Source organism: Urocampus carinirostris, chromosome 4, assembly GCF_059441175.1.
Source record: "Urocampus carinirostris isolate Australia breed hairy pipefish chromosome 4, RoL_Ucar_1.0, whole genome shotgun sequence".
In the NCBI taxonomy this organism is placed as follows: Eukaryota; Metazoa; Chordata; class Actinopteri; order Syngnathiformes; family Syngnathidae; genus Urocampus; species Urocampus carinirostris.
Window position 1 is genome coordinate 47639890 of NC_142352.1, and position 14974 is coordinate 47654863.

General features: G+C 39.7%; 1 protein-coding gene across 1 annotated transcript; it reads right to left on the reverse strand.

Moving 5' to 3' along the window:
• Window positions 1-1482: 1482 nt before the first annotated feature.
• On the reverse strand, window positions 1483-9087 carry LOC148368043 (regulator of G protein signaling 9-binding protein). Its single transcript, XM_088334743.1, has one exon. It carries the CDS (start codon window positions 8515-8517, stop codon window positions 7777-7779), a length of 741 nt encoding a protein of 246 aa, XP_088190869.1. The 5' UTR covers window positions 8518-9087; the 3' UTR covers window positions 1483-7776.
• Between the last annotated feature and the right edge of the window lie 5887 nt (window positions 9088-14974).

Consider the following 14974-nt stretch of genomic DNA (forward strand, 5'->3'; position numbering starts at 1 on the left):
CTTTGAGACTCCTTGTGATTAAGGGCTATACAAATAAACATGACTTGACTTGACTTGAGTAGTTACTTTAGAAATGCATGTCCAACCAGGATGCCCTTTGCGCCAATAAGTAGCGAAAAGTAGCTCTCAGCTTGAAAAAAGTTGGAGACCCCTCACAGAGAGATTAAAAAGTAGGAGAACCCAACAATTAACCCCCTAAGTTTCTGCTCGGAGCCTTCGCTCTGAAAATCCGACCTGGTCATCCTGGAGGGGGGATTACCCTATATGAAGTTTTCCGAATTTACTCATGCTGAGGTTTTAAGGTTTTTTTTTTCCTTCATGCAGGTTTTAGATCAGGGGATGGTGGTAATAGTCTGTAATAGTCTGTAATAGTCTGTAGAATGTACAGCCCTTTAAGATGTCTTGTCAATAAGGGCTTTACAAATAAACAGGACTTGACTTAAAAGCAGAATATTCTGGACAACATTTTAACATAGACAAAGGCTACTTTCTGGCTATAGTGTGCAAATGACATTTGAAGCAAGCTTTTTATACTTTTTTTTGTACTTTTTTCTTTTTCTGAGGCAAAACAAGTTCTGGGTTATTTTTTTAATCACTTGGTCAATAGAATGTGATCGGCTATTATGGCAGTTGTTTATTTTTCCATTGTTGATCAATATCCTGCTATCAGCTAATTTGACAGCTCCCTCACTTGCCACTGTGGTTTTGTAGTCGGTGGACTTAAAAAATGAATATCTGGCTAAAGTTGAGACACTTCTCTGAATAGTACAGGCTTCAAAACGCAAGATAGAATATCTTAAAATAAGAAAAATGTTCTGCCAATTATGTAAGAATTATCTTATATTTCCATTTCATAATATATTTTCTACAAAAACCCTCAAAGACTGTATTCTGCTACATTAGGCTTCATTAAAACCGTTACTTAAATCCCCTCCAAGTGAGTACATGTCTGACTGTCTCTGCTAAGGCACATTTAGACCTCGTTTCTTTTATTTAGATTTGACCAATGACCCAAACAACCACCAGGTGGCACTTGTGAGCAGGGATAGAAACATTTTTTTACTGTATTGTATGTGCAGTGTATATAGCTGTAGCTTCACATATATCTATTTTTTTAATCCACAGAGGGTTCCCCCAAACAAACTGAGTACACAGACTTACAATTACACAGACTTGTAGTTTATTGTTGATTGGATGGACTTTGATGATCTGACTGTATAGTTGTTTTAAAAAAAAAATCTAATCAGATGTTGCTATAGTTACTCGTACATACGTAGTTTTTTCACCAAGTACTTTTTTACTTGTACTCAAGTAAATATTCGGATGGCTACCTTTCACTTGTACTTGAATTGTTCTGAAGTAACAGTACTTTTACTTAAATAACATTTTTGTCTAGTCCACCGCTATACAGCAAGGGATTACTGTATATGTTTTCTTATTTTGAAAGAAAATACAGCCAAAAACCTTAAAAAAATAATCGTGTTCGGCTAATGAGGTAAGAATTTATTTCTTTCAGTGCAGAGTTGACGATTGACACTAAAACTTCGACCGTTGTGTCAAAAACAAATACAGACGATCATTTTCTTGTGTGTGCGTTTTGAATGGTTTTATTATAATAAATATACCTGATTGCATGTACATTATCTGACACAAATGACTGTTGGTACAAAACGTCTAATCGTCATATATTGTATTTACATACACATTGCAAAATATACATTCAACCCCAAAAAGAAGCACAAGCTTAACAGTGAACTGGTAAATTAATTCATGACTGTGGTTGTCCCTAAAAGGGACAGTGTGTAATGTATAGTGCCTCCTAGTGGTACAAAAAACGTTAATTCAGTAAAAATAAAAGAAAAATTAAAACATTGATTTGAATACTAGGCAATAATAAATGAACTGTTATACCAATGAAAAAAAACCTTGGGTCGAGAATTTCTTTTACATAGTGGAAACCCCTACCTAAGGTCGCTGCCATGTTTGTCTGCCGTCTTGCTGCTAGCTGTGGCACAGGTTTTTATATATAGTTTACCATCTATTGGTCAAATATAACATACTCAGGCTTTAAAGCTCCCCCAAAACTCCTATAAATAGTGTTAACATAGTGTGGCCTGATTTGATGCTCAACAATTTAAGATCATATTCTTTAGGCACCCTTGCCTACATCATTAAATCACAGGTATCCTGTTTGGAAGTAGTGTGTAATATTTGACCACTGGTTGTCTCCGTATGGTTTGGCGCTACCAAAAAGGAGTGCTAGAAAGCACAAGGAAGAATACAAACTACAGAGAGACAACTTGTTTTTCCCCTCACTTTTTTTCCGAGCCTATCGTGGGGAAAAGATGAAAAAGTAAAATGAAAAAGGAAGTAAAAGGAAAGAAGGAATGAAAAAAAGACAAAAACAACTAAAAGAAAAAGGAAAGAAAGAAGAAAGACAAAAAATGGAAAGGAATAAAAAAGAAAAATCATGTAAAAAAAATAAAAGGAAAGGGGAAAAAACAGGCACTATGACATACACTTCTAATCAGTGCTAACTTTGCAGTCGCTCAAACAGTGACTGTAGCCTTCAACCTGGAGAAGATGTCATCAGGTGGTGTCCAACTGTCACTGGGCGTTTCGACCCTAAACCACAACGCCCTCGAGTTGGCGGGCCGGCAGTGCTGGCCAGTCACTGCCCACCTTCTCCTGGTTCCCAGCTAAACTCCTCTCTCCTACTCCAGGGCCAGCAAAAGGCCCTCTCCACGGCTTCCCCCACCCTATGGGCAACTGCCTTCCTCTCCCTTCCACTTATTCCCAGAGCTGTTAATGTGTCCCATACAGACTGTGCTGGGAAGCCCCTCCACCCGACCTCCACTGGGAAGGTCAGGTGCAGGGGCAAAGGGAATAAAAGAAAAAAATACATAAAAATGAAAGTAAAAAGAGAAAAAAAGCTAGAAAAACGTCAGAAAGAAAAAGAAGAATAACAAAAATAAAATTTAAAATGAACAAAAGTTATCTTACAGTACAACTTTTTAAATTGTTTTCTAATTTTGTGTAAAAAAATAGAATTACGCGCAAAAGAAAGAAAAGAAGAAAAAAATACTTTTCAGGGTTTTTCAGGGTAGCCTGGGCAGCAATATGGCAGCCAATCACGTCAGCTCTCTCTAGATGAGTGCTTCTCAATTATGTTCTCAATTATTTTCTTTCATGTGCCCGCCCAAGCTAGAGTGCCACTGCCCCCTATCAAGTGGAGGTACAATTCCAATTTATTGTAGTACAGTTAAAACATAAAAAATAAACTTCCCTGAGGTCAAAATGCGCCCCCCCTTAACATTGAGAACCACTGCTCTAGAAGATGATCGTCTCATGGCAAATCAATGATAATAATGGACTGCTGTGTATTTTTCAAAAATACATGTTTCTTATATTTTTGCTTATTATATAAATCAATTTTATTTTTGTTTTTTAAATGATTTTTTTCCACCAGGAGGCGCTAAATAATACACACTGTCCCTTTAAACTAACTGTTGCTGTTCGTGCGCTTCCTTCAGATGTCGGCATTTACTTTAAGAGAGTGTTTCAACTGGTGGTTCGCAACCCAAAATCGGGCCACGGACTCTTCATTAGTGGGCTTGTAATTAGAGTTATATGGTGGGTCTTGTACACAAAATATAACAGTGTCCCTTTAAGAAAGGCAGAATGTTTTTATCAGCGCTGTTTTTGTGGAAAACACCATTTGGTCCAACTTCAGCCATACCCTAGCTTCAGCGGCCCCCAACTCAATTGAGTTAGAGACCCCTGATCTAGCAGTCAAACTCCATTCGTACATGAGCTCTCTCGCTAATCCACTAGGATTAGATGCCGCTGATGGCCAGATACTGCCTCGGTGAACATATTTCCGAAGCCTGACCATCAAGAAAGGCAAATAACATTTGTATGTGTTATGCACGCCTCCTGACATCGCATATGGAACTACTGTACCGCCATCTATCCGTTGCCTCTGCCCAGATCAAATAGAGCTCTTAACCCCTTAGATGCATAATTGGGGTCAAAAAGACCCCATGGGTTGTTATTCTTCAAAATCTTCCAAATAAAAACAGTAGTAATATTATCATGTTCCAGGTATTTTTGTAAAACATGTTTATGACATAATTTTGTGAGTTTTTTTTCCCTCTAATTTTTGATCCCACTCATGGAAGTGTGTATGGACTGATAGGTCATAATAATAATAATAATAATTTCCTTTGTATTGTCATTCTGTGTAACAATGTACACAGAACGAAATGTCGATACATCTGACCCGTTGTAGCGAGCCGATGCATCCAAGGGTTAAAAAAATACACCCCAAAAAAAAAGAAAAGATCTCCAAGGGTGCATAGTGTGTGTTAGTGGGTTCTTAGGTCTGATGACCCCGTTCCTTGTGATTGTGTCGCAAACACAATTGCCCCACAGGGACAATGAATCAATCGATTACTCTACAGTGCTCTTTCTTTTTTTGTTTTATCCCCCCCCCAAAAAATCACTTAACAGCCATTATCGTCACTTGTTCTATCCTTGCAAATACAAACAAAGTTCAATTCAAATTATCCAATGTTGCAAGTCCAGTTTTGCTTGCAGGACCACAAAAAACATGTGATTTGAATTCCTATTGATGCTCCGACCAAGTGCAGAACGAGCAGTTACCCACAACGTCCAGCAGGGGGCCTCTCGTTTATTATATTATACCATCAAATGGGGCAGCAGCAGCTCAAGGAGGACCAAAAGAGGTCTCAGGATTGGTTCCCGGGTCTGCCAAGTTAAATGTCAAAGTGACATTGAACCCCTAATGCCCCTGATCGGTGTGTGTGAATGGGTATAGTGTGAAGTGCATTGTAAAGCGTTGTGGGTGTCCTCTGTAAAGTGGTATATAATGGTACTCTACGGCACACAAATAATTGTGCCACATAATTTATGCCTAGCAAGGCAAACAAATACGAACAATTAAAGGGACAGTGTGTATTGATTGACCACGACATGTCGATGTATGGTGTAGTGCAATGGAAAAATGAGTGCTAAAAATCGCAAGAAAGAATACAAACAATGGAGACTCAAAATGACCAAAACACAACAGTTAACTTCTCTTGTTTTTTTGCCCAGCGTTTTTGAGGTTTTTGGGTAGCAGCAAAATGGTGGACAATTGTCCACTCCCTTTAGTTCAGGTTATGCATAACAAATGCTAATTTATTTACCTAGGACTTTTTTAAATGCATGTTCATATGATAGTTCATATAGCTTTGCTAATTATCTAAATCAATATTGTTTTTATGAAAGGAAGTTTTTCACCCATACGAGGCGCTATATAATACTTTGATAATGTTTGTAATTTTGCTCATTATTTGAATCAATGTGCTCTGTTTTTTGTTTTGTTTTTTTGAATATTCTTTTTTTTTTACCACAATGGGATGCTAAAAAATACACACTGACGATAAAGATGTTTTTACAGGGATAACTCAAAATTTGAGTCAATTTGTTGATTGTTATAACTTATTTCCCACACAAAAGATTTTTGTTTTGACACTATTGTAAAGTTTTGGATGGATTTCAATTAACCTTATGTGATATTTCGACATTTATTTTGTCATAAACGTCAAAGCATAAAACACAAAGTTTAGCGGCAAAATTTTGACTTAATCCTAGTGACGTTACAATTTTATGAAAAATGTACTGTACTCCCCCTCAGTTAAAAAAACAAAATCAATTTGCGTTATACGATGGGTCGGGAACCACAGTTAATGAAGATCATTGAGTTTCATTTGGGCCTTTTTTGTAAGTAATGGTTTCAAAACAAGGGGCAAGCAGAGTTATTTTGTAAAAATGTCACTAAATACTGCAAACGAGGATACCTACATATTTACCTTTGTTGCAGATGGCGTAGACAGAAAAAAGTGAGTAGGTGCGCTGTGAGCATTGCTCTGCCCTCCACTACCGCAGACCCAATCAAATTGCTCTGTGTGCTTTGTTGCCGTTTGTGAGTGTTTACAAATTGTTCTGTGGGTTTTCATCATAAAGTGTATCGACTGATAATATAGATTGTTTGATGAACTTCCATAGCAATGTACAGACAAAACGTCTGTCTGTGTGACACCTAGACTGTAAACTGTAGTAGGGTCTGTGCCCTTTATACACTGCACTAAACGGCTCTATTGGTATTATGTAGCTGATGCATTGACCAAACTTGACTTTGCATTTGTTAGAACTGTAATGCTGTATGATAAATATGCATGTTTAGCATTTTATCTTCGAGCCCTTTGTACTCATTAAGAGACATATCTGGTTGGCCAGCCATAGGTTCCCGACCCCTGCATTAGACCGAGCTTATCTTGCCCATGACAGCTCCAATTCGGTACACTGAAAATCCTTTTCTACCCCTCGAAAGGTCCTACCAAAGATCAGTGCGCATGGGCACGCACAAAGCTTATAGTGATTTGTGCCTTTAAAAGCGATGAGTACTTATGATTTTCGTTTGTATTTAGTCTTATTTGGCTCTTTAACTGCTTCAAAATATCAGTTTCTGACGTAGCTTTTAAGCTTGGCATGTTTTTCTGTGATTGCTTTCTAGCATTGTGTTTATTGACTACGGTAATCACACACTGTATGTATGCATGCCAACCCTCGTTTTTTATCATCAAAAAAGGTTTTGTTTGCAGTAATTTAGAATTTCAGTGTTGCTGGTTTTACTTGATTATGAAGAAAACAAAATTGCTGCTGTCAGGTCCACCCAAAGTAAGTCGTCTCGAGAGGGTGGAGGACTTAGGGCTGCAACTAATGATTATTTTCATAATTGATGAATCAGTCAATTATTTTTTCAATCGATAGATGAAACGTATTTCTTAAATATATTTTTCATTTCCTCTCTAATCAAATATTGAAGTTTTGAACAGATAGAAAAATATTGCACAAAACATCAGAAAATTCTGTAATATAAAACACTAAAAAATCCAAGTGTTTGTCAATTTAATTGACGATAAACAAAAATACTACATACAAATATATCCTGTACACCTGCAAATCTGTAAGATACTCTTTTTAGACCACCTTGTGTAGACTTAATCATGTCATTATTATTATTTTTCTTTTTACTTTATTTCATTTATTTATTTTCTGTTTTTTATCTGTACTTCTGCAGCACTTTTTGTTCCCTTGACAATTGTTAACTTTCTTTCATGATGAAACAGTAAAACTACAAAGTTGGAACTTTCATGTCAATTTTGTTTGCAATTATGCAATGTTCAATAAAAAAGAAATATTTAAAAATTACAAGATAACTTGTTTGTAAAGATGGTCTTGCGCTCTCTGCCGGACTAATGTGGTACTACAACGCTCAGCGTCACAATGGAATTGTCTGCAATCTTATTTGCATTGAGTTAACGTACTTAGTGCCTTATAAATTACGCGATACAACAAATCGATGACCTAATTAATTGTTTTTAATCTATTTTGTCGATTAGTTGTTGCAGCCCCATTGGAACTTTTGGCAGAACACCGGATGGCCTTGGTCATCGTTAGCAGATGACTACATCATTGTAGATTGATAATATTGTCGTGGTATTCTGCATTGTCTGTCTCGTTGTGAGTAAATAGGTGCCGCATTGTGTTTGTAAGGTGTATTTTCACTAAATAAGGAGGAATTGCAATTGCATTTAGCAATTGGCTGAGGTTGACAGGTATCCATCGTAGGTCTTCATGCATCACCTTTCTAGAGCTGTTTTTATGCACCTTATTTGTGCCTTGACCCATTCAAAGACGGTCTTTGCTTCAGGACATGTTGATGACCAAATATCCGAGCACCACCGCTACAGTCACAATGATGAAGAAGACCACCACGGCGCAGATGGACGCAAAGTTGGCGTCCCCACCGCCTCCCCCTTCCTCGTCTTTGGGCTCCTCCTCGCAGATAGAGATGACACCCACGGAGGAGTTCCCCACGCTCATGTTGGACTTGAGCTCGGCGCCAGCCTCCTGCTTGGCCTCCACTGCCCATGGAGCCACCTGCACCTTCATCTCCATCTCCTCCATCATCTGGCTCACCTGGCCAATCTCGGCCCGCAGGTCCCTCAGGTCGGCCGTGTCGATGTTGCTGTCCGCCTCATATTTCATATTCTGCACGCTCATGGCGCGAGCCGCCACCGGGCCGGTGCTCCCCGTCATGCCCGTCTGGATCAGGTGCCGGGTGGGCACCTTCAGCGGGAAGTCCTGACTTATCTCCAGGGAGCGTTTCATGTCCACCTCCAGTAGATCCATGCTGCTGGAGAAGAGCACCCATAGTCGCTCGTACTCGGCGCGGTCCTCCTTGCTGATGCTCTTGTCTTTGAGAAGCGAGGTCAGCTTAGTCCTGTTGGCAACAGCCAGCTCCTGCGCTTTTTTGCGGGTCCGCTTCAGTTCCTCGCGCAAGTTCTGCGAGTCTGACGTGCTGCCCAAAGCCACGACCAGGTGCCTGTAGCACGCCGTCACTTTATTCAAGGCGTCTAGCATAGTTTTACACTCCTCTTTTCCCATTGTGGCTCACCAACGCGTTCTTTTTCCTCTCCTCCTCCTCTTCCACAAAAATATGGCAAACAGGAGAGAAATGGCGTTCTATGTGGATCACCTCTCCCCTACGTGAGTGCACATTCCTCTCTATCCTGCATGCCGGTCCTCAAGATGATGCTTTACTCGCCCACAATCAGGATTTAGCCTTTTATGTTCTCCTTTACGCACGGATGCGTTTCTTGAAAATATCCACGTTTAGCCACAGGTGGGCAAAAAACGCATGGAAGAAAATATTAAATCCGTAAATTTAAATATAACAGCGAGGAGCGTCACGGCATCCCAAGAGGGGGAAAGCGAGATGTGGACGTTCGCTGTTTGGTTCCGATGAGCTCCGTGCGTCTATTTTGGTAGCGGAAAGCGTAATGGGTGATGTTTAAAAGCCCTAAGAGCCTTCTGTGGTCACGTGCGCGCGCAAAAAGCGATGCCCACCGTGACAGGCGGCGGGGAAAGAAGGGAACGCCCACTGACTTGGAGGCAAGAGTCAGAGTGCGCTGATTTGCTGCCGGTGGTGATCGTCACGTGGCGCACGCCCGCGTCATTGGGTTAGGCCACTACTGTACAGGCGGATCCTTACACAGGGAGTGACTTATCACTACTTAGAGCACAAAGTCAAAAATGAGGTTTGTGCGCCCGACTAGGTCCGCCAAGGGTTTAAATCCCTCTTTTCTCTCTCTCTCTCTCTCTCTCTCTCTCTCTCTCTCTCTCTCTCTCTCTCTCTCTCTCTCTCTCTCTCTCTCTCTCTCTCTCTCTCTCTCTCTCTCTCTCTCTCTCTCTCTCTCTCTCTCTCTCTCTCTCTCTCTCTCTCTCTCTCTCCCCTCTTTCTCTCTCCTTTTCTCTCTTTATTTATTTATGTCTTACTCTTTTTCATGCGTTCTTTTTCTCTTTCTATACGGAGAATTTAAAATACCTAGAATTCCAATAACGTGTTCATTATCTGCACCGCTTATCCTCAGCAGGGTCACGGGGGTGCTGGAGCCCATCCCAGCTATTTTGGACAGTGGGTAGGGGACACTCTGAACTGATTGCCAGCCAGTCGCAGGGCACAACTAGATAGATAGATAGATACTTTGTTCATCCCCGAAGGGAAATTCACATTTCCAGCAGCATCCCTGAGCTGAGAACAAACAATCGAGAACAATCGAAAAATAACACGGGAGCTGCTGGAGTGGCTGCCATTCGTGACGGCGCCGGAAGAAACGATTCAATTTGAATCATGTACAAACAAACAAACAAAATATTTATGTTTCAATAAGTGGAAAATGGGGGGAAAATAATTTCTCATACTGAAATAACCAGGTAAAACTAATTTTAAGTTACCTGAATGTTGTGCCATCTCACCTTTCCCACTCTCTCTCCTGCAGTTGACTTGCTGCTGCTCGCTCCTGAAACTAATACTTACCTCTTTGTGTATTGCCTGCATATGGCGACACCCTGGATTGTAGGATTTCTTGAAGACTCTCAGATCTGCAACCTCAGTGAAAGTGTCTAGGCTTAAAACCCACTTATATTGAATAGCTTGTGAATGTTGTTTAAGTCAGTAGGGTGTCAACCAGATATGTCTAGTAAGACATATTGTAAAGCGCTTTGGGAGGTCTTCATTGACTTGAAAAGCGCTATATAAATGCAGACCATTTACTATTTAGAGCTGTGATGTCATTTAAGTGACAACACATTCCAAAAGGTGAACCGCATTATCGAGTGATAATTGGCAGCAATGTCCAGTGACACCGAGCAGGAACTACCCGCTACGCTGCTCCCTGAAATATCACATCGCAGCGTACCCTCGGCCATTCTGGAAGTAAAATACGACTCGAACGGCCATTAAAGCAAAATATTTGGATGTTTTTCAGTTAGAGCCTACCATATCTTTTATTGAAAGAGTTTTCTAAATCGGTCAATATTTAGTGTGTCATTGCAACTAAAACATTGCAAAACTATTCACAAGTTAAACTATTCTAAAAACAGTTGGTCTGGACACTTATGCACTGCAAAGGTCTTAGATAGATAGATAGATAGATAGATAGATAGATAGATAGATAGATAGATAGATAGATAGATAGATAGATAGATAGATAGATAGATAGATAGATAGATAGATAGATAGATAGATAGATAGATAGATAGATACTTTATTCATCCCCGAAGGGAAATTCACATTTCCAGCAGCATCCCTTCGCTGAGAACAATACAATAATAAAACAAAAAGAATACAATATACAAATACCCAGTGTGACGTGCAAATGCCCACTGTAGCGTGTTATATAGAATAACTAAATAGTGCTACACAGAATACATATTGCAATAAGATTCTGTAATATACAATGTAGGTGGTGTGGGTGTGGGCTTTTACTCTGCCGGGTAGAGTTAAAGAGCCTCATGGCATGAGGAAGAAAAGATCTCTTCAGTCTGTCTGTAGTACAAGACAGTGACAGCAGTCTGTCGCTGAAACTGCTCTTCTGTCTGGAGATAATGCTGTGTAGTGGATGCGATGGATTGTCCATGATTGACCGCAGCTTTTCCAGTGCCCGTCTCTCAGCTACTGTTGTTAGGCTGTCCAGCTCTTTGCCCACAACAGAGCTCGCTTTCCTAGCCAGTTTATTGAGACGAGAGGCATCCTTCTTCTTGACGCTGCCTCCCCAACACGCTCACAGGTCTTGGTGGGCTCTGTAATGTAAGTCTGTTCTCTTGCCATTGTTGGTATTCAGTCCTTACATTGTAGCAGGGGCCATTTTAGGTTCAAAGCTTTTGGGGGTGCTGAGCAGCCAAAGTGGCTGGTTATTTATTTTTATCTTATTTTTTTCATTTCACTTAAGCCAAAGTCCAGCCCGGGGACCACTTACAGCCCGTGATCAAATTTATACTATATATATACTACATATATATATATATATATATATATATATATATATATATATATATACATATATATATATATATATATTACACTCAAAAGTAGCATAGTACTCTAAAAGTGACTATCAAGTAACAAATTACCATATCGAAGCTGACCCACTAAAACAGTTTAAATATAGCCACTTAATAAAATAGATCAAAACACGTAAACCAATCTGTGGAAGCAGCGAAGTCTTCCTATTGAGTGCTTGCAAACTAACAGCTGAGACACTCCATATCCATGTTGTCTTTTGTCTTCGAACCAAGACATCTCCAAGACATCTCCTAAAATTTTCTCCAGGCATGGCCTTGCGATCTGCTGCTTGATACGCAATTCCTCCATTGGCACGCATGACCACAAAGTCGCCAGCAGAGCTCTGGGTTGTTGTTTCCCACTCCAGTACCGCACTCAAATAATGTTTTGTTTACCAGCTTGGGCCCGCTGTGTTAGGAGGAGGCAGAGGCAGCACTTGCCTCCTTTGCCCGCATTGCTCTTTTTGAATTATTAAGGCGGATGGTGCCTAATGATCTAATGACAGCCATGTTGCACTAATGGACTTAAGCACACATACGGATACGAAGGAAGCTTGAATTGTTGTCTGCGTCAAGATTGCCATCTTGGGAATAGTGCAGCGGGTTCTTTTGGGCAGATGTTTATAGTATTTTTTAATTACAGTATAGGATCCAGTGAGAGCCAGTACAAAAGGTTTACACAATGATAACAACATTTATTTTTCATTAAAGGGGGCGTCCAGGTTACCATTTTATATGAAAATACTTTTTAAAGCGAGGGTGGTGATCATGTTTTAACTATGCATATCTATATACATTGTATAAATTTTATATATATATATATATATATATATATATATATATATATATATATATATATATATACATACAGTGCATCCAGAAAGTATTCACAGCGCTTCACTTTTTCCACATTTTGTTATGTTACAGCCTCATTCCAAATTGTAATAATTTAATCTCTTGTCTCAAAATTCTACACAAAATACTCCATTATGACAATGTGAAAAAGTTTTTTTTTTACTTTTTTTTAATTTATTAAAAATAGAAAACTAAGAAATCACATTTACATAAGTATTCACAGCCTTTGCTTAATACTTTGTTGATCCACCTTTGGCAGCAAATACAGCCTCAAGTCTTTTTGAATATGACCCCACACCTATCTTTAGTCAGTTTTGCCCATTCTTCTTTGCAATAAGTCTCAAGCTCAATCAGGTTGGATGGGAGACGTTTGTGCACAGCCATTTTCAGATCTCTCCAGAGATGTTCGATCGGATTCAAGTCTGGACTCTGGCTGGGCCACTCCAGGACATTCACGGAGTGGTTCTGAAGCCAATCTTTTGAGATCTTGGCTGTGTGCTTTGGGTCGTTGTCCTGCTGAAAAATGAACCTTCGCCCCAGCCTGAGGTCAAGAGCGCTCTGGAGCAGGTTTTCATCCAGGATATCTCTATATATTGCTGCATTCATTTTTCCTTCTATCCTGACTAGTCTGCTAGTTCCTGCTGCTGAAAAACATCCCCACAGCATGATGCTGCCACCACCATGCTTCACTGTAGGGATGGTATTGGCCTGGTGATGAGCGGTGCCTGGTTTCCTCCAAACATGGCGCCTGGCATTCACACCAAAGAGTTCAATCTTTGTCTCATCAGACCAGAGAATTTTGTTCCTCATGGTCTGAGAGTCATTCAGGTGCTTTTTGGCAAATTCCAGACGGGCTTCCATGTTCCTTTTACTAAGGAGTGGCTTTCGTCTGGCCACTCTACCATACAGGCCTGATTGGTTGATTGCTGCAGAGATGGTTGTCCTTCTGGAAGGCTCTCCTCTCTCCACAGAGGAACGCTGGAGCTCTTACAGAGTGACCATCGGGTCCTTGGTCACCTCCCTGACTAAGGCCTTCTTCCCCGATCGCTCAGTTTAGAAGGCCGGCCAGCCCTAGGAAGAGCCCTGGTGGTTCCAAATGTCTTCCATTTACGAATAATGGAGGCCACTGTGCTCATTGGGACCTTCAAAGCAGCAGAAATTTTTTTGTATCCTTCCCCAGATTTGTGCCTCAAGACAATCCTGTCTCGCAGGTCTACAGACAGTTCTTTTGACTTCATGCTTGGTGTTTGTGCTCTGACTTAAACATTCAACTGTGAGACCTTATATACACAGGTGTGTGCCTTTCCAAATCATGTCCAATCAACTGAATTTACTGCAGGTGGACTCCAATTAAGCTGTAGAAAGATCTCAAGGATGATCAGTGGAAAAAAGATGCACCTGAGCTCAATTTTGAGCTTCATGGCAAAGGCTGTGAATACTTATGTAAATGTGATTTCTTAGTTTTCTATTTTTAATAAATTCAAAAAAAGTTAAAAAAAAATTCACATTGTCATAATGGAGTATTTTGTGTAGAATTTTGAGATAAGACATTAAATTAATACAATTTGGAATGAGGCTGAAACATAACAAAATGTGGAAAAAGTGAAGCGCTGTGAATACTTTCCGGATGCACTGTATATATATATATATATATATATATATATATATATATATATATATATATATATATATATATATATAAAGAAAAGATGGAAGGAGTTTAGATATGACCACTTTCTTTCACAGGCAAGTCAAGTGGGTTACCCTGGATGTGAAAAAAATCCCCCCAAATTCTCAGCTTTTTTACCAGAAAGATGTTCCACCCTCCAATGGTAAAACAACATTGAATATCCACACCAGCTTGACCATGCATAATACAGCCAGTAAGATATGGCCAGCATCAAAATATTTCACAAGCATCAGATAAGTCACTCTAGAGGTCAGAATGCTGCACAAAAAATCGTTTTCAACTTAATGTCTTACATAGAGTTAAAATGGTTGACGTTAAAAATGATGGTTTTGTGAGATTGTTCACATTTCCAACTAAATGCAACTTCTTTTCGTCTCATGTGACTTTTATGCCCTCTCCCGTGTGAACACCAACAGTTTTCCACAAACAGAGGAAGACACGTTACGTCACATGCTATGCACTGTTTGTGCCAGTACTCATGGATGCTAATGTCGTAGTGTATCTAGGAATTTGAAAGTAATTGTTATAATTTCATTTCATGAAACTGTGTCATTTTCTCACCCCGACGAGGACTACGGTGGCGCCGAAACTTCGAGCAGATTATAATGAAAAGAATGGATTGGTGACGCATCGGATAGCTTGTCTACCGGGACTCTTGTTCGAGCTTTCGGATAGTGACTCTAAATGTGAAGAAAGTGAACCTTTTAATGGAGATTTAGCGAAGATGTTAAGGTCAGAACCAGAGGATGAGGATTTTGACATTTTTTAATAAATAGATTACTGATAAAAAAAATGTGACTGCCAAACTGTTTTGCACCGTTTTTTTTATTTTGCTTTATCTGTGTGTTAAACTTTTTAATCAATACATAAATTAATTATGTTTTTAAATATACACACTTCTATGCTTGCTGCTTGTTGTAACGAGGCCGCAGCAGAGGGCACCCGCACTCTATT